Source organism: Chelonia mydas, chromosome 10 (genome assembly GCF_015237465.2).
Source record: "Chelonia mydas isolate rCheMyd1 chromosome 10, rCheMyd1.pri.v2, whole genome shotgun sequence".
Classification (NCBI taxonomy): Eukaryota; Metazoa; Chordata; order Testudines; family Cheloniidae; genus Chelonia; species Chelonia mydas.
In genome coordinates, this window is record NC_051250.2 from 15820853 (window position 1) to 15841069 (window position 20217).

The 20217-nt window shown below is 39.4% G+C and overlaps 2 protein-coding genes across 6 annotated transcripts in view; one reads left to right on the plus strand and one right to left on the minus strand.

The window, feature by feature from the left end:
• Positions 1 to 10635, plus strand: part of USP42 (ubiquitin specific peptidase 42) — a 42093-nt gene extending 31458 nt beyond the window's left edge. Inside the window, exons 17-19 of one of the 3 annotated variants that reach the window (XR_005227052.2) lie at positions 5052 to 5143; positions 6609 to 6694; positions 9714 to 10635. Coding sequence is in view for 2 of the 3 variants with exons in the window: in XM_037910660.2 (XP_037766588.1) it covers positions 5052 to 5143; positions 9714 to 9752 (131 nt within the window). In the remaining variant the exon portion in view is untranslated. Of the gene's footprint in view, positions 1 to 5051; positions 5144 to 6608; positions 6739 to 9713 lie in introns of all 3 variants that reach the window. The other 2 variants (XM_037910661.2, XM_037910660.2) reach the window with 2 other exon arrangements.
• The window catches only part of CYTH3 (cytohesin 3), a 98796-nt gene that overhangs the window by 2814 nt on the left and 75765 nt on the right, over positions 1 to 20217 (minus strand). For 2 of the 3 annotated variants that reach the window (XM_037909983.2, XM_043523629.1), the window contains exons 10-13: positions 19157 to 19233; positions 18007 to 18078; positions 17719 to 17873; positions 12147 to 17244 (exon numbers count right to left, since the gene is read on the minus strand). In XM_037909983.2, coding sequence (XP_037765911.1) covers positions 17172 to 17244; positions 17719 to 17873; positions 18007 to 18078; positions 19157 to 19233 — 377 coding nt within the window. In that variant the 3' untranslated portion in view covers positions 12147 to 17171. Of the gene's footprint in view, positions 1 to 12146; positions 17245 to 17718; positions 17874 to 18006; positions 18079 to 19156; positions 19234 to 20217 lie in introns of those variants that run through there. The other variant, XR_006284194.1, reaches the window with a different exon arrangement.

Genomic DNA, 20217 nt, shown 5'->3' on the forward strand with positions numbered 1-20217 from the left:
CTTCTGTGCTGCTGCCTGCAGAGATGGGCCCTCAGTCAGCAGCCACCACTCTCTGGCCACCCAGCTCTGAAGGCAACAGCGCAGAAGTAAGGGTGGCATGGTATGGTACTGCCACCCTCTCTACTGCGCTGCTGCTGGTGGGGCACTGCCTTCAGAGTTGGGCGCCTGGCCAACAGCTGCCGCACTCCTGCCGCCCAGCTCTTAAGTCAGTGCAGAAGTATGGTGGCAATACTGCAACCCCCCAAAATGACCTTGTAACCCCCCTGCAACTGCCTTTAGGGTCAGGACCCCCAATTTGAGAAATGCTGGTCTCCCCGTAAAATCTGTATACTAGAGAGTAAAAGCACACAAAAGACCAGATTTAATGGGGGGAGACCAGATTTCACGGCCCGTGATGCATTTTTCATGGCCGTGAATTTGGTAGGGCACTAATCATATAAAAACTACCAATGGATGTGTTTACCTACATTATCATGTGGGAAATTGGATTGTAATTCATCCCTTCTTTTCTGAGCAGGGAAGTGGGAGGAAAGCCTTACATTGCTCTGTAATAACTCCTCTGGCCATGTTGGAAACATTGGTGACTGGCTAAGGGGATAATCCCTTGCATAAGAGAGTGGATAGCACTATGTAGTTGTAATTAGTGAATCTTGTGACTAAAGGAGATGAAATAAGGGTGGATGATTTAAATCAAAATAACATCACCAACTCTAATCTTTATTTAAATCAGCAAGCAGGAAATCTTGACATAAATTACAGATTTTAATTTTGTTTTACATTTGGGACTGGACTTGGATTTATGAGACCTGGGTTCTATTCCCAGCTCAGTCACTGGTCTGCTAGGTGACCTTGGGTACCTCATATCTGTAAAATGGGGAGAATGATGGTTACATCCTTTGTCAAGTGTTTTGAGATCTACTAATAAATGCTGTATAAGACCTAGGTATTTGCACTTCTAAGTTACTTTCCTAGAGAAAGGTTCAGTCTCGTTGATTAGTATAACCATTTAAACATGCTAATTTGCAATCAAATATCACTTTTTACACTAAATTTTATACTTTTGCTAAACAGGAGGATAAACTGCATCTATACATCTTGAAATTATTTAGCTTAACCTATATATCAGTTTCTTAATTATTGTATTTTTGTTAGAAAATGAAAAGCTAATTTCTATATTCTTTGTATCAAAGTGCATTTGGATGGAATTTTAACTTAAAAAACATTAAAATGTTTTTAGTTAAATAAAACTACTGTAAATGTGCTGGATGTATAAAGTTTACCAAACTGTGTAAAAATGTAAAATCATTTAGAACTGATTTTATTAAACACAGGAAGTTTGTTATCACTGTGGGCCAGATTTTCAAAGGTATTTAGGCACCTAAAGATGCAGATAGAGGCACAGTGGGATTTTCAGAAGTGCCTAAGGACTAGGTAGGAACATAATGCCCATTGAAATTAACAGCCAATGAAATCAATGGTTGCTGTATGCCCAATCTGTTTAGGTACTTTTGAAATCCCATTAAGCCCCTATCTGTATCTTTAGGCCTAAATACCTTTGAAAATCTGGCCTATTGTCCAGGTTTTTACAATGAGTAGATCTCCCCCTTTCCCAGCTGGTTTTTATTTATAGAGCGGAAGAGAAAAACAAGCTTTTCTGCTTGTCAGTTCCCATTCAGTTTCTCAACTTTGAATGAACTAGTCCAGAAGAAAATATTCTCTGCATTTGCTAGCTAAACTGAAAGTAATTAAGGTAAAAGCTTTTCTGCACAACAGAAACTGAAAGTACTGATATTTGGGAAAATGTAAATCACTCCATTGTAAAGACTGAAAATAATAGCTACTTAATGCAGTACATATTGTTACAAAGCTTGAGTTGGCCCCAACAGTTAAATATTTTCCTCCTGATTCTGTATATAATTAAAAAAGTAGCACCCTTTAGATCAGGGGTTCTCAAACAGGAGGTCGCAAGGTCATCACATGGGGGGGTCACAAGCTGACAACCTCCTCCCCAAACCCCGCTTGCCTCCAGCATTTATAATGGTGTTAAATATATTTAAACAGTGTGTTTTAATTTATTGGGGGGTTGCACAGCGAGGCTTGTGATGTGAAAGGGGTCACCAGTAAAAAAAGTTTGAGACCCACTGAATAGATGCACCATATATTTTGTGTTGTTTTAATAGATTATAGCAATTTGAGGCCTTAACTTAGATTGTCTTATAGAATAAAGTGACTCGTGGCCATTGCAGGCCCATTGCACTTCGTTCTCGGGTTGTATGCTGTTTGCCTATGAACTTGTTATTAATTTCCTATATTTTAAAAAATATTTTACCGTTATGGATACGCCAGTTTGCAAACGCAAGTCGTTTTCTGTCCAAGAGAAATTGTATGCCCTGGATCAACTAAAGAAGGGCAAACAACAAACTTAACTTGCTAGAGATCTAGGAATTAGCGAGACCACTCTGCGAGGGTGGAAAAAAGAAAAGCTCTGTAACCTACCCTGCATTCTTGAAGAGGAAACTGGTTTACAGCATAAAAAGGTCAAGTTTGCTAACGATGAAAGCCTAGATTCAGTCTTGTACCAATGGTTTGTCCATGCTCGCTCAGAAGGAGTTCCCATTTCTGGCCCTATTCTGAAAGGTCAAGCAGAGAAATCTGATCGCCTTATCAATGGAAATTAATCCAAATGTAAGGCGAGTAACGGCTGGCTGGACAGATTCAAAAAAAGGCACACTATAAGCCAAGTTCTTGTGTCTGGGGAAATCTGCTCAGCTGATAAAGAGGCTGCTGATTCCTACCCAATTGAGCTTAAAAAGTTGCTGGAGGAAGGTTGCTATACAGCCGATCAAGTTTACAACTGCGATGAGACTGGTTTATTCTTTAAAATGTTACCCGTTCGCACCCTCGCAACCAGGACTGATAGTCACAAATGAGAAGGCTTGCAGAGGAAGGACCAAGTCACTCTCTTGTTTTGCGTCAACAAGTTTGGCAGCCACAAAGTCAGATCTCAGATGATCGGAAAAGCGAAGTCTCCCAGATGTTTTCATCATGTTAATATGAAGGCCCTTCCCTTTGAATACACCAACAGCAAGAATGCATGGATGAATAGCTCCATATTTGAAGACTGGTTCCATAAAACTTTCGTGCCAGCCGTTGGGGCTCATTTGTGAAAACTCAAGCAGGAGCAAAAAGCTCTCCTCCTGCTAGATAATTTCCTTGCCCACCCCCTAGCAGAAAATCTTGTCAGTCGTGATGGCAAGATTAAAGTCTCTTATCTCCCGAAGAACACTACATCAGAAATCCAGCCACTGGACCAAGGCATCATATCGGTATTTAAGCAAAACTATTGTCACAAAATGATCACGCGGATGGTAGCGGATAACAACTCCTCCGACACATCACTGGCGTCACTCAACTTGAAAGAAGTCTGTCACCTTGGCAGGAAAGCCTGGGATGCTATCTCTACACATTGCATTGAACAGTGCTGGATAAAGGATCTTGGTCCAGCTTTTCCGTCATCTACACACAATGATGGTAACAACGACGAGCCTGAATTTACAAGATTCGCTGAAGAAGTACTCAGAGAATATGAGCACAGTCATCATGATATCCTCAACTGGTTTTCAGCAGATGACATCTGCCCCATATATGAACACATCTCAGATGACGAAATTGTTGCAGATGTCAGCGGGAAGAATGAAGCTGCACCATCAGAGCCCGAAACCAGTGGCACTGATGATGGCACCTCAACTTCCCCACCAAAAATGTCCGAGGAAGTAAAGCACCTAGAAGCCAGTTTGAGGTGGCTGGAAACTTAAGTCGTGGACAGCGTCAAAATCCTCCAACTCAGAAGCATTCTTGACTTTGCTAGAAGCCAACAGTCTGCGGCAAATAAACAGACCACACTAGATAGCTTTTTTTAAGAAGTCATGAAATTTAAAATTATGGAGTCATGCAACCAGATTGACTTTGCGCTCTGCGCAATTATTAGTATAGTCGATTTCATGTTTCTTTCATGTATATGTAATTAAATGACTACTTTTGTGTTTAAAACACGCTGGGATAACCGTTGTGTTTTGTTTTTTTTACAAGACGTAAACTGACCGGCTTGAAATGGTAAATTTTCGTGACCCCGCTATAAAGCAACACCGGATTTATCACGATCGAGTTTTTTTTAACCTCAGTTATCGCGTTATAGCAGGGTTTCACTGTATTAGTAGTTTTATTAATTACTGTATAAACTCAGTTAAGGTCCTTGAAGTAGTAGTTTTTTAATAATGCTTTGATCTTATCATTCTTTTTATCTGAAGATTTGAAATTACTTCATAAATCTGGATCAGTATCATGACCATACTGCAGATAGGGAAACTGAAGCATAGAGGTTAAATGATTTGCCCAAGGTCCTTGCAGAGCTGGGACTTGAATCCAAATCAGACTTCCAGTCCAACTTTTTATCCACTGGACTATACTTTTTTGGGATTACATGAAGACAGAATTGTAGTTTGACAAATTTAGGATTGCGGGAAGTATTTCATGCAGAGGGGTGGCATGGTCAAATGCACATAGATGGAGGAGATTAACAAGGTATTGAAACTGGTATAGTTAGTTGGTGGAGGGTTTGAGTTAGGGGATGAGGTCTGAAATGTAGGTAAGGACTTTGTGAAGGGCTTTGAAAGGTACAAACAAGTAGTTTAAACTTGATGTGGTGGTTAATTGGAGAACCAGTGAAGGAATTCAAAGAGGGCAGTAAATTCACTCTGATCAATCAGGAAGATAATCTGGAAGCTGCATCTTGGACAGATTGGGAAGGAGTGAAGTAAGGGAAGAAAATTTCAGTAATCAAGATGGGAGATGATGCTATGTGACTTCCAGGTACAGATTAGTAGCATTCCAATAAAACATCTTATTAAAAAAGGCTGCCAAAACGAGTCACTTAATTAGCAACGCTGCCCCAGTAACAATTTGTTTATGCTAAGAGCGCTGACTTGTTAATCAAAATAATGCTAGTTTGTGATAAGTGGATTTTGTTAACATTGAAATACTTTTTGTTTCAGCTATAGAGCTACCTTGTCATAAGGACCATGGACACACAGTCATTAAATCTTTGGATGGCAACTTTGCATACACAGATGAAACCAGATGGAAAGTATGTTAAATTCCTGTGATTCTATTTCATTTTAGGTATAGTAATACAAAGAAATTGGCTGCCGCAGGCTTTTTACCGTAGTGGACAGTCCAACCTTTTCCCTATTTTTATTAACATAAGGGATCAATTTGATATCTCCCATATAGAACAAAAAATACAATCCTAATTTGGATTCTAAATATAATTCATTTTGGACTCTCTCCTACTGCTCTCACCTAACATCAGTATACCATATGGTTTTGAATTAGTCTTTTTTAACCCTTCGGCATCAGCTGTAGACTAGATGAACCCCATACAGCTATCAGTGGCTGAAAATTAAGTTCTTGACACAATTTTCTTGTTTTAAAATAACTTTTTCTTATGAAAATGTTCATTAACTATTTAGTACCATTGTTAGATAGATATAGTTCCAGGTATCCAAATACCAAATGTGTAGAGAGAGATTAATTTCCAAGTCTAATATTTATTTTTACTTGTATTGCTGTAGATTGGTATAGATTAAGAGTGATTTCCAAAAACTAAGCACCAATTGCTAGACACTAAAAATCAGGGACTGAATAGAGACAGTGGATTTATGGTTTATTATGGGGATGGCCCAACCGTGGCTCATGAGCCATATGCGACTCTTTTACAGTTAGTGTTGCTCGTGAACCCCCTAAGCCCCCCCACATCTGTCTACCACACTTCGGGGGAGCTAGGGGCTTCTGTCCCATAGGAGGCGCCTGCTGGGGCTCAGGGCTTCTGCCCTGCGCAAGGCCCCAAACCCCACCACAGGGCAGTAGCCCTTAGCTCCTAGCCCCAGCAGGCACACCTGGCTCTTGTACTTCTGAAAATGAATTGTATGCAGCTGGGAGGGTTAGGCCACCCCTGGCTTATTACAACAATCTGTAACCCACTAACACCCTAGTTTTGTCCTATGACTGCAGAGGTGTTAACAGACCACTCTATCTTGAATGGTCCCTTAGAATCAGCCCTAACTACTTATGCTAAACAAACTGTTCCACCCTGCATTTAGCTGTGACGCGGAGGGCTTGTCTGCACTGCACTTTACAGCGCTGCAACTTTCTCGCTCAGGGGTGTGAAAAACACCCCCTGAGCGCTGCAAGTTTCAGTGCTGTAAAGTGCCAGCGTAGACAGTGCACTAGCGCTGCAGCTGTTCCCCTGGTGGAGGTGGGGGGTTTTAATAGCACTGGGAGAGCTCTCGCCCGGTGCTATGCCGCGACTACACAGGCCACCGGCAGCGCTTTAACGTTGCTAGTGAAGACCTGCTCTGAGTATCTTTCCCAGACCTGAAGAAAAGACTCTGAATGGTTCGAAAGCTAGTCTCTCTCCAACAGAAGTTGATCCCATAAAATATTACCTCACCTACCTTGTCTCCCTAATATCCTGGAACCAACAAGCTACAACTACACTGTATACACCAATTGTAGGACTTACCCAGGATTTTGTTTTTTCTCATCACTAGCACAGCAGTGCTCTGCAAAGTAGCAACTGAATTACAGTGGTTTTATAACAATTGAGATCTTTCCAACCTGTTTTCCTGTCTTGTAGGTGAGTGAAAAGTAATCCTTGCAGAAAAAACTCACTAGCCACAGGCAAGTTGTATTTGTCAAACTTCAGTATTTTTTATGTCCTTGGCAATTGGGTGAGGGGAGCTCTGTTGCTAACAGATAGTGGGCTGAAGATGCATATAATTTTGAGGTGAAAAATCAGCATCTTACTGCCCACTCTAATGGTCAATGGTCTAATGGCAGTGTCATTCCAGCATAGATAACAAGGGAACTTCAGCATCTCAAAAATTTTGAGCTGCATTGTGTGTTACTGCTGGATTATTAACACAGGGAGAAATTCCTTTAAGATTGACTTAAATTGTGGTGATCTGCTAGTCTTGCTATTGGAATGACTTTTCATTTATTTAAAAAAAAAAAGCAGCTGTTTCTATGGCTAATGTAAACTGCAGTTGCACTAAGGCTTTGTCTACACTAGCACTTTTGTCGGCAAAATGTTTGTCGGTCAGGGGTACGAAAGGAAACACACTTCTAACCAATATAAGTTTCAACAAAAACGCTGGTGTGGACAGTTCTGTGTTAGTGGGAGACGCTCTCCTGCTGACACAGCTACCACTGTTTATTGGAGATGGTTTAATTATGCTGGCGGGAGAGCTCTCCCCCCAGCATAGAGGGGCTACATAGGAGACCTTACAGCGGCACCACTGTAAGGTCTGTAGTGTAGACGTAGCCTAAGAGGAGCTTTCTGCACTGAAAAGTCCCTTCAGGACAAGAGATGGAGGGTAACTGTAGAGGGAGAAACTACTAACGATGGAAAGGGCTATAAATGGGTTCATAATTTCTAGAAATATTTTGAGTGAGGATATTAAAACAAGGTATTTGTAGATCTCGGTATCTAGGGGCTGCCTTTAGATTCCTAAAATTTAGGAAGCTGATCAACTGCAGATTTCTATTGCTACTGTCTACATTCCAGCAAGCCATTTCTGTCCCTCTGCCAAGGAAGCGAAGCAGTACAATACAGCTCTTTTATATTAATTTGACTGAAAAATCCAAGTCTCTATATACACTGATAGTTACCACAGATAGGTAACATTTTAATGATATCATTTCCTCTTCCCAAGAATTAACTCTTATCCCAAATAGCACAGTTTGAGAAATGTGGACTTTTTAATGGGAAAAGTGTAGGTGCAGTCCTCACTGTTCCAAAGCCCATATATTCCTGTTTTAGATAAGGAAAACAGAAGGCAGAGCACAGAAGAAAAATAATCAGAATGTAAAGAATTTTGTCTGTAATGAATGTGAGCTGGCCAGCAGGTGGCAAAATTGGTTCAGTACAGACAAGTAAAATCTATGGTAAGGAAGAAAGTGTGTGTTAAATAAATCACCAAACACATTGTTTTTGTGTGTGTTGCGATTTATTGTAGGGCAGAAATGTGTTATAACAAAATTTTAAAAAATTACATTCCATCCTCAAAATACTGCCCTGCACAACAGGCAGGATGATACTGTTGTGGTGACAGTGCTAGGCAAAGTAACCTCCTAAGTCTGAGGAATCTTAACCTTTTCATATACTTAAGGAAGACAGTTGGCTTTATTTAGACTGTAGAAAAGATGAGAATACAAAGCATTAAGCAGTTTCTGAATGATGAGTTATCGCAAAAGAATGGAACAATGCTTGGAGAGGGTATGAAAATCAAACCAAGTTATAGGGCTAACTAGCTGATGGGACAAATATATATGAGTACAAGACAACTGTGACAGAGGAATTAATGGAGCCATTATCTTGGGTTGGGATCTTGTCAGATTTAATAAACTAAATGGCTGAAGCTGGCTAGTGATTGGACTGGAGGCTTAAAAAAACTCCAGGTGCTGCATAAAACAGAACTTTTGACTTTAAGTGGCATTTTCCCCTGTCATTCTTAAATCAGGGCCCTAGCAAGTTGCTGGAGGTGTCATTTTTTGGGGACAGCTTGACCATGAGATCATTAATGAAACCAGGGCATTTAATGTTAAGAATGTCCTGGCCAAATTCTAACCAAGTTTGCTTACCTAGGATTAAATTCAGCAACCTTGTAAGTTGAGGACAGAATTGGTTGCATTTCAGTTTTGAAATCCTTCTGCTTTAAGTTATGTGGTTCAGTGCTGTAGCTACACGTGATAAGGCCTGAAGCTGCAGGTGCTCCATAACTGCTGTCCCCCCTCCCCTGCAGCTGCATGAGCAGCACAGCTTGTGCCTGCCCACCTCCCAGGCTTTCCAATAAGCCTGTCCTGCTGCTCTGAGTGGCATGGTAAGGGGGTAGGGGGAGGGGAGGTGGATAAGGGCAGGAGGTCCCAGGGTGAGAGGGTGGTTGGATGGGGCAGAGGTTCGGGGGGGGGGGGGGGCGGTCAGGAGACAGGGAGCAGGGCGGTTGGATAGGGGGTGGCAGTTAGGGACAGGGGTCCCGGGGAGGGAGCAGCAATCAGGGGACAAAGAGTGGGGTGGGGATTTGGATGGGTCTGGGGGCCTGTCAGGGGGCAGGGCAGTCAGGTGTCGCGGAGCGGGGGTTGGAGAGGGGGTTGGGGGTTCTGAGGGGGGCAGTCAGGGGGCACAAAGTGGGAGTGGGCGGATATGGGGCAGGGCCAGGCTGTTTGCGGAGGCACAGCCTTCCCTACCTCCCCCTCCATACCATTTTGCAACTCTGATGTGGCCCTTGGGCCAAAAAGTTTGCCCACTCCTGTTCTAGGAATTATTTCAGGGAAGTTCTGTGGCCTGTGTTATATAGGAGGTCAGATTAAATGGCCTTGGAATCTGCTTTTGTGTTGAAATTTCATATCAGGAAATGTTTCAGAGTAACAGCCGTGTTAGTCTGTATTCGCAAAAAGAAAAGGAGGACTTGTGGCACCTTAGAGACTAACCAATTTATTTGAGCATGAGCTTTTGTGAGCTACAGCTCACTTGCATCCGATGAAGTGAGCTGTAGCTCACGAAAGCTCATGCTCAAATAAATTGGTTAGTCTCTAAGGTGCCACAAGTCCTCCTTTTCTTATATCAGGAAATGACACTTTCTCCTCTTATCTTTCAGATTCAAAGTGTGTTGATGGAAGCCATCCCTACAGTTTAAACTCTATTTATAACAGAACAATTAACTCTTCAATCCATAAGTGGTGCTTCAGAATACTGTACAGGATTTTACCATGGAAGAACTTTTTTTAGTTTTTACCTTGAGACTTTTTTTAAAAATGTACCCATAATCCAAAAGGATGGAAACTTTCTACAACTGCTGAACATTGTAAATATCACACTGAAAATAATGCCCTGGAATAGAACATCTCAAATGCTGCTTAATTACAGACTCAGGTTGATTATGTGTTATTCATGTAATATTACTCCACGTTAAACTTCTGGTGCAAGCGACTAGAAAACCACAACTGACAGTCTGTATATTTAATTTAAATACTTATTTAAAATTTCACAAGCTTTCAGATAACTAGAATATCTCTGATATCTGACACTAGAAACTAATTTACTTCACACTTTAGCTGTATTCAAGCTTTGAAGGAAAAACGTACAGAAAAGTTCTGGTTTGGAACTTTGTGAAACATACCACTCATCATACACAGTTCTGAATGTATCTGACTATTTGTATACCCTCCCATATGTTTTTGTTACTTTTTTATATAGTGTCACTTGTCTTGACTGATTGGTCTCAGTTGTCTGTTTTGTCCCTTTAAAGTTACAGACAAATTCATACTGTGATTTTATTTTTATTATGAAATGCTATCAAACTGTGATACTTCTTATTCACTGGTCCTGCATCAGGAGATGGAGTGGGGAAGCTGTATTAAATACAGTTCATCTGTATAATCTGTCTGGTTTATACAAGCTGTGTTGTTCAGAGATGTCTAAAGTTTGATCTTGTTTTTTTTTAAAGATAAAGCACTTGCCCCACTGTAAATATATAGCATGTAAAATTTATATAGTATATAAATACAGGAAAGTCAAAAGAGCTTTTTACACTGTTTACTTCTTGAGTTATTTATTCAACTTCTACCCATTAGAAGAGTGCACTGAAGGGCTGAAAAGCTTAACTGTAGCTCTGCCTTAATGTCAGATGACAAAGGGGGTGTGGTCAATGCTAAATTATTGCATTGATTGTTAGCAGAGGGGAATGACAATTCTTCCACCTGTTCCTAGTACCATTCTATTTTCCACCAAGTTATGACTGCCTAATGTGCTCCTGCTGTCCCCTGTGGAAGGCCTTAAGACAGAGCTTGTCATAAATACACTTCTGACTCTCCACACCTTCCTTGTGGCAACAAAAGTAACCTGAAAAGTAATAGGTCAGTTGTGAGAAAGTAAACCTGTAGCTGCTTACTGTTGTTCCCCAAGCCCCATATTTTGTATCTACGCTCTTCTCCAGTAAAGAACTTTGTCTTAGTACAGACTCTCCCCTTATTAGGAATGACTGCTACTGCTCATCTCTCCAGTTTGTCTGTTTTACCTTACTGTTTGTTCTGAATTCAGTTTCTTCTTTAGTCAGAAAAGCCTGGAGTTTTAGCTGTTTTCTATCTTTCAGCATCACTAAAACTGGTCCTTAGAGCTGCGGCTAAATACCATTAGCCTAGGGTAAAGTTTTGCATTTTTGGAGAAAAATTAAATACAGAGTAAGTTTGTGGTCAGGTTTCATAGGAAACTATGCATTTGCCTTTGACCAGCTTTGTAAAATAGCCTGCCAAAGGTAGCTTGCAAAGGAAAACTCAATTTGAGCAGTTTTATTCCTTTCATGTAGAAAATAGACCTATTTTTCCTGAAAGATTCTGGATGAGTAGAGAATTAGTAGGTTTAAACAGGCACCTGATGATGAATGTGATTTTTATTCAGAGTAGTTACTTTGCTTGGCAGGAATTTGAGTTTAATATAAAACACATAGGCAAAAGAGATGTCTATTACATCTTTAACATGTACTCAACCTTTTCAGTTTAGGGCTGACACCTCTCAGTCTGCATATAAGATCAAGGAGGCTGCAATCCAGGTCATGCCTTGCCATGCCTGATATTTCAAAGCAGCTGAAATTTTAATTCTCTGGCTTTGGATACATCTGCATTTTCCTTTTCAATGTCTCTTATCTGATTAAAGAAAAAGAGGTCTTCATCTTTGCAGCCTGTCTATCAAGAGAAGTGAGCAAACATCAGTTATTACTTTGCCCTATTTAAAGCCCAAAATGAGGAAAGTGTCTTCAGGTTAGCACTTACACGCTTAAGTGGTTTACGGAATAATGCCTAGGTCAGATATTAAAGAAAATGTCTGGTTTGTAAGGCAGAATGAGCAAAAGTTAAGTAATTTAAAGAGTCATTATGACCAGAGCTGGGACAGGGGAAATTCTGGATTTGATAGCCACTTGCATAGTAACTGCTTTTGGAGTAAGATAAATCTTAATCTGTATCAAAATCTTGAGCAGGTGAATCCCTTACTCTGTATTTTTATCCTTAGTAAATGAAAGGAGCTAGATGGCTGCATAGTTTCATACTTTATTTTATTTTTCAAAATGAAATCTCACCACAGTTTAATCATCTTACTGGTAAACGAGCCCATTAATATTTGCAATGGATTTACACAGCCATAATATTACCTCAGACTTACTTGATACATAATTTTCATGCAAATTGTGTACAATGCGTAACAAATCAATACATAGCTGTACAGTATTTACAATAACTTTATAGTGAACTGTAAATAGAAATGCTTTCCAAGAAAATATAGAAATAAACTGGTAAACCACAATTTATAGCTTCTCATCTACAAGAGACCTAACTTTTCCAGCAAGCATATCTAGATAGATATGTAATAAAATTTAAAAATATGCATTGCTCTATATATGAAGCATTATAAATGCTGAGTTTAAAAAGGTGGTTTTGTACCATATGCTTCAAAATGTTAAGTGACTGACTAAAAAGAGCTTTTTGTCAGGTTATGTAGCCTTTAAATCAGTCCAGCTGATCTTCAGTATTATATACATTTTCTTCCCTAGATGACACTAACTGAAGTTGAAATTAGTAGTGACCTAGGGCCATGAAAGTTATGGATGCTGGCAGGGGCCAGAAAAGTAGCAGAAGCAGCAGTCTGTTGCCAGGATCTCTGCCTCCTGTCCCTATGTTGCTTAATGGGTAGTATAAAAAAACAACTCTGCTATATGAGAACCTCTTAAGAACTGAAAAATAGGAAGATTTTTCAATACAAAAACAGGAATAGGGAAGTCAACTGCAATTAGATTGCTTTTTCTGAGGCCAGGCCAGCAAAAACAAGTGGTGCTTTAGGCCATAATGGTGGCTTGCCTTAAACTCATCCTAACCTTAAATCCTCACAAGAGAGGGCTTTTCATCCCCTCATGGACAGTACTTAATCTGGCCAAAATTTTCATAAACCATTTTTCCTTGCAAATTAATTCTTTACTAGCCTTAAGGCCAGTGGAAATGTTGGCTCAATTTCAATCCCTGTGAATAATGCTACAGAGAACAATTGAAATAAAATATTCTTACACAAAAATGCTACTGGCACCTTTGGTGGTAAATTAATTATATTGAGCACCATATTTAATCTTTCATTCAGAATAAAAAAATTGACATAAGTTGCTGCTTCTTAAAATGACTTTTTTAAATGCTAAAGAATAGTATATATATTTCTTGCTATAACATACCATAGTTACACACCATTCCTAGTGTTAGAATTACAGGGTATGAAAAGTTTCAGACTAAATACAGCAGATCACATCTCTTAAGGCATTTCCTTCATGCTTATAGACAAATATCCTTGACAATAAGAAGACTGTTTTCAAAGGATTGTGTTTTTCAGGGATGTAAGGACTGGTACAGAAAGTGTTCATAGCCCATCAATGCTTTTGTAACCTTCTAGACTACTTTAATGATTAAAATGATTTGTTTACAGTTTTACATCTTAACAACCATGGTTTGGATTTGTAATAGGAATGGTGACAAATCCAAATGTTTCCAGCCAAGCCCTCCCTAACACCCTGTTCTTAACAAAACATACTTTTTAGGGCTGTCAATTAATTGCAGTTGACTCGCTCACATGATTAAATTTTTGAGTTAATTGCGATTAATCACACTGTTAAACAATAGAATACCAATTGAAGTGTATTAAATACTTCGGATGTCTTTCTACATTTTTATATAGATTGTATTCTGTGTTGTAATTGAAATCAAAGTATATTATTCTTGATTACAAATATTTGCACTGTGAAAGAAAGTATTTTTCAATTCACCTCATACGAGTACAGTAGTGCACACTGTGTCGTAAAAGTGCAACTAACAAATGAAGACTGTTACATAACTGCATGCTAAAACAATGTAAAACTTCAGAGCCTACAAGTCCACTCAATCGTCCTCCTTGTTCAGCCAGTCACTAAGACAAACAAGTTTGTTCACATTTACGAGAGATAATGCTGCCCTCTTCTTATTTACAATGTCAACAGAAAGTGAGAACAGGCATTTGCAAGACCCGCTACAAATGTGTCAGATATGCTAAACATTCGTATGCCCCTTCATGCTTTGGCCTCCGTTCCAGAGGACATGCTTCCATGCTGATGATGCTTGTTAAAAGAATAATGCATTAATTAAATGTGTCTGACTGAACTCCTTGGGAGAGAATGTTATGTCCCCTGCTCTGTTTTACCTGCATTCTGCCATATATTTCATGTTATAGCAGTTTTGGATGATGACCCAGCACATGTTGTTCATTTTAAGAACACTTTCACTGCAAATTTGACAAAAGGCAAAGAATATATCAATGTGAGATTTCAAAAGATAGCTACAACACTCGACCCAAGATTTAAGAATCTGAAGTGCCGTCCAAAATCTGAGAGGGATGAGGTGTGGCGCATGCTTTCAAAAGTCTTAAAAGAGAGACACTCCGAGGAGGAAACTACATAACCTGAACCACCAAAACAGAAAATCAACCTTCTGCTGGTGGCATCTGACTCAGAAGATGAACGTAAACATGCGACGGTCCATACTGCTTTGGACTGTTATCGATCAGAACCCGTCATCAGCATGGACATATGTTCACTGGAAAGATGGTTAAAGCATGAAGGGACATTTGACTCTTTATTGCATCTGGCACATAAATATCTTGCAACACTGGCTACAACGGCCATGAGAACACCTGTTCTCGCTTTTAGGTGACACTGTAAACAAGAAGTGGGCAGCATTATCTCCTGCAAATGTAAATAAACTTGTTTGTCTGAGTGATTGGCTGAACAAGAAGTAAGACTAAGTGGACTTGCAGGCTCTAAAGTTTTACATTGTTCTATTTTTGAATGCAGTTATTTTCTGCACATAATTCTACATTTGTAAGTTCAACTTTCATGCTCAAGAGATGGCACTTTGGTACTTGTATTAGGTGAATTGAAAAATACTATTTTTTTTTACAGTGCAAATACTTGTAATCAAAATACAAAGTGAGCACTATACACTTTGTAGGGTGTTGTAATTGAAATCAATATATTTGAAAATGTAGAAAACATCCAAAACTATTTAAATAAATGGTATTCTATTACTGTTTAACAGTGCGATTAATTTTTTTAATCGCTTGACAGCCCTATCTTAAGTTAGACTTTTTTAAAATTAAGGGGAGCGAAAGGAGAAACAGGCTGTGATATGAGAGTTGTGCAGTTGAATACTCTAATTTTTAAAGTTCCAATTATGCACAGAGTCCACAACTGACCTTGAAGTCCTGGCTCCATGGATGGGAGATGCCATCCCTCCTTCATGGTTTCAAAGCTGTCATAACTGAGCATTAATCTTAATACTCCTTTTAAAGAAATAACAGAACTTCCTTTTTTGATTTTTTTTGTGTGGGGGCTTCTCCTCTGTTCTTTTTTATCAGCCCATCTGAAGGCAGACAGTGCCCACAGTATTCACATGCTGCTCTTAGGTTCCACACAGCACAAGGCAAGTTAGTAAGATGGAAGCCTTGGCTTTAATTGAAGTTAGAGATGAAAGACTTGTAGGTAATCTTGTCCAAGTTTCTCCCAGTGCAGAATAATTCCCTACACTGTAGTCAAAGTTGCTTTTGTACGTTTAAGTCAACAGTTGTGTTTTGTTTGTCCCAATATGGAAGCTCTAAAGCACTAAAGGCACAGATGCCATGGCGCAGGTTGAAATAATATATGGAAAGCTACAAGAGCATGAACACAGGAGCAGGGTCAAAAAAATATTTTCCATCGTAAAATTAAGGATTTTACCCCAATCAAATATTTTTGTATAATTTAAAAAATAAAATGTTTCAATAAAGCAGGCTAGATGATAAGTTTGTGTGTCTTAGAAAATGGATGTTATGAAGCAATATCTAATCGAATCCTACAAGAGACATTCAACCAGTTATCTCAGATAACCATTTACTTTCAAATATCTTGATAAGGATTTTAGTAGAGTTGATGGCATGAGATCAAACATTTAGATAATTAGGGTTTTCTATTCTCTCTTCTCCCCAGTTTTAAGCCACTGAGGCACAAATGTGAGAAGCCATGTTTAAAAATAAAACAGAGACATTCAGTTTGCTTTATTCCAGGTTTTTGTTAACCAAGTAAAGGACCAAATTCTGCTCTCTTTACTCACACAAATAATCCTATTGACTTTCATGGGGCTACATCCACAAATAAGAACTTAACACTGCCCCTTCTTTAAAGAAAACAGTTTAACTGTGGAGCATTTTACCGATACACAAATCAGAGATTCTCAGTAATAATGCAAATCCTTTAGCAACAAGTTTAGCCTGCTTAAGAAAAACTATCTGTCCTCAAAGTCACATCTGCAGCCCATGAACCCTTGCCTTTGTAGCTGCAATATTTTCAGTGCACATCCTACTGCTTGGGCCAAGGAGTTAACTGTATAGATAACAGTCTAATATTAAAAGGTATATTTTAAAGCTACTATTATTCACCATTTAGGGAGAAATTCTAAAAGCTCATCACATTAGCCATTCATTTTCTACAAAGGAAGGTTAGAATGCTGCTGCATTGCTAAGGATATGTTTTCAAAACTAGTATCAAGGTTTTTTTGTATAAAGAAAAAAAAGTGCTGAGTAGCCCTGTACACCAGTTCTGAGTGCTGTATTACAGTGAGGTGTTAGTTTGTCAAAGTCCTTACGACAACATCTCCTGTTATGAGCAATATGCTCAAGGAACAGGCAGAAGAATATCATATTATCCTGAAATATTTTCTCCCCAGAAGGGTGAAATTGCAACAAATAAAAATGCACATAAGGCTTCTATGTTTTCAGTTAGTGTAAATGAAATTCCATTACAATCATTCCTTGCAATTGTCCCTTGAGAATTTTGCTCCAGTCCTGTATGCAAAATAATAATAATCTTGGATAATCTTACAAAGGGATATAATGTAAGAAAATGTATATATTTCTAATAACGGTTTTCATTCAGCTTGCTTCATTTTTACTTTACCTTATCACTTGACTGATCCATTTATACATTAACTAGTGCAGGTCCATAAGTGGCCCATGTTAAGTGCTATTTTTTATTAGCAATTCTTCTCTTTCTTGTTGCCAGCATATCATAAAAGGGATCCCTGCTGATACTTGCTCTAGTGGAAGGAAGAGGAGATATCAATGTAGTTTATAAAACATGCATTACCCAAACACATTTGTTTACCTTTCCTTGTCTAGAGACCCAGAGCTGTAATATGTTGGTAGGAAAACGCATCCTTACAAAAATCAGCAACAAGATTTTCAGGTAGTTACCAGAGGAACATACTGCTACATTCTTTTCTCTTTAGCCAACTTAAGTTCTCTCATATTTTCTTGATTTTCAGTTCATAGTAGCCAGAACAATAATGTCTCAAAGTGCTTCATTTGGCTTGACGCATCTTGCCCCAGCAACCCCTTCCAGCTAGTCATGAATCCTCAGGAAAGGCCCTTGCCTATGGCTACTGCTTAAATAGTTCTTTAAGGCATGTTCCTTAGCACAGCACACATTCCCGGATTCTTTATTTGGAAAGGAATTTATATACAATTTACACTTCAGCACTTTTGAAAGACATTTAAGACTTTGAACTCACTTAATAGATTTGATCCACTCTTCCTTCTCTTCGGGGGTGGGGGCAGATATCCTGTACACAACATGGTTGCCTTCTACCACTCTACCATCAGCTTCAGTTTTACAGGCTTTAATTACTTGACCTTTATGGCTGGGGTTATAGAGCTCAAAGCAGTTCTAAAGATAAAGAAATAACCAAAGCTTGATACAAGGAAGAACTGAAGATCTGCATGTACAATAAACCTGGGTACCCTGGCTGTTACTTAAAATAACCCATTTACTAGGCTCATTAAAAGGAAAAAATTCTTACTGGTTTTCTTGGATCCTCAACTTCTCTTATACTAAGATTTTCTAAAGGAATAATTCCTCTAGGTTCTTTGTCCTAAAAGACAGGAAGAGTACACATTACTATTTAGTTATACTTTTTACTCCTCGGGGAATTCTACGCCAAAAAATTAAAAATTCTGCATATTTTATTTGTCAAAATAATATAATCACACCTGTTTCAATTATTTTTGGTCATTTGTTTCAAAATACCCATCAGCAAGTATGTCTAACAATACAGACAACAAAAAAGATTCAGGAAATGTTTTTTGACAAATAGATTCCTTACTAGGCATATTAATACAGAACTCTGAGTAATAATTCATTTAAACTACAATACAGAACTGTATTTCCTACACCCCTCAGAAGCAGTGCAAAGGCCTGGGGCAGTTCGGTAATGGAGGAATGAGGGAGAGGGAAATAAATTGCTGGGAAGGAGTGTGGGTGTGAACTTGAAGGGTTGTTGAGTATAGGTGGGAAAGGCATGAAACGGGTTTATCTGGGGGGCAGGGAGGGATTGTTAGGGAGCTTTCCCCCACGTAGACCCTGGCTGACCCCTAGCCTCTCCCATTCAGTCAGGCACATCTGCCCATCCCCATGTGTTCCTGCACCCCCACATGTCCCTCCACCCCCACTCAGACACCCACTCCCCCATCCCCATGTGGCCCTGCACCTTCCCCCTGTCCCCACTTGACTCTCTCCCCCCTCCCCATCTCCGCGTGTCTCTGTGCCCCCACCCAGCCATTCCCCTGTCCATATGTAGCTCTGCACCCCTCCCCCATTACCATGTGGCCCTGCACCTCCCTCCCAACTGTAGCCCTGTGCCTCCAACTCCTATTCATCCCCTAGTCTGACCCCAATCCCCCGCAGCACCCCAAGCTGTCTGTATCCCCATAGTCCATGTCGCCTGGCCTGACAGGCACTGCAAAGAAGGCACTACAGGCTTTGGTCTATCACCACAGCGCCCTCCCGTGGGCAAAAGGCAGAACTGCAGCAACATTACGGCAACAGCTTTTTTTGCACAAAAAATTAAAAGTATGCGTGGCTCGTTAATTATGTGCATGCGCAGTAGGGCAGAATTCCCCCAGGAGTAACTTTTGGATTCCAGACACAGGTTCACAGCAATATATACTTACTGTTGTGTATTCAAAATAATACAGGCAATTATCGGTCAGAATAAACCATCTCCGCTTCCATGTTTTTACTCTTCCCCCTATAAATAGAAGACACCACTAACTTAAAACTGTTTTATCATCAAGATTCTAGGCTACGGATAAGACAGTAATTTAGTCGTTACTTAATGTTTAATGGTTTTTAAAATATGGCTTAAATGCTTAGTTGCAAATGGATAAGACACAGATGAGTTAAGGTTAAAAGGAATATAAGTTTCCTGGTAAATATACCAATACTAAAGGACAAAATCCTGAAGAAACATTAACTATGGTGATGCTGACACACCACCTTACCAGCTTCTGAACTTAGTGTTATTCTATTCTTAAATAAGTCCACGTGAAAACAGTACTTACTGAACAGATCTGCTCCCTGTCTGTGTTCAGTCATATCTGCTTACTATAGCGACAAGTATAGTATTAATAATATTTATCCATTACCAGTACAGCATCAACAACACTTGGGGAGAGGGAGCTGGATCATCTATTGAATTGTTTTCTAGGTTCCAACTGCAGGACCAGATTCTCAGATCCGTGCAACAATGGGGTTCCACAGGTGTAACTAAGGGCAGAATTTGACCTGCCATAGCTTTTACTCATGATGATGCACAAGTCATTTAAGAACCCAGACTGACTTTCAGATCCCAGGTTGAGTGCCCTGTGGCTGACAGTTAAAAATGTTTGCTCAGCCCTCAAGTAAAAATTTCTGTAATTCTTTACAATTCCACTATTTTTTAAAATCAGTTTCCAGAAAAGAACTGCAGATCAGGCATTGGCAAGTTATTAATATCCAGGTTGAGTTACAGCATAGTTAAATGATTTCAAAGTTATATCACCACATATGCATCATCCGTTCATCAGTGATTTAATCTTACTACCCCACCCTCTCAATATCGTTGACCTTGTTATTGAATACCCTGAGCACAAAAATCTATTACCACCAAAGACACCCTCAACCAAGGATTAATCATTTTAACATCAATCATGTAACTAAATCCAGCACATAAACATAATTTTTATCTGTAGCT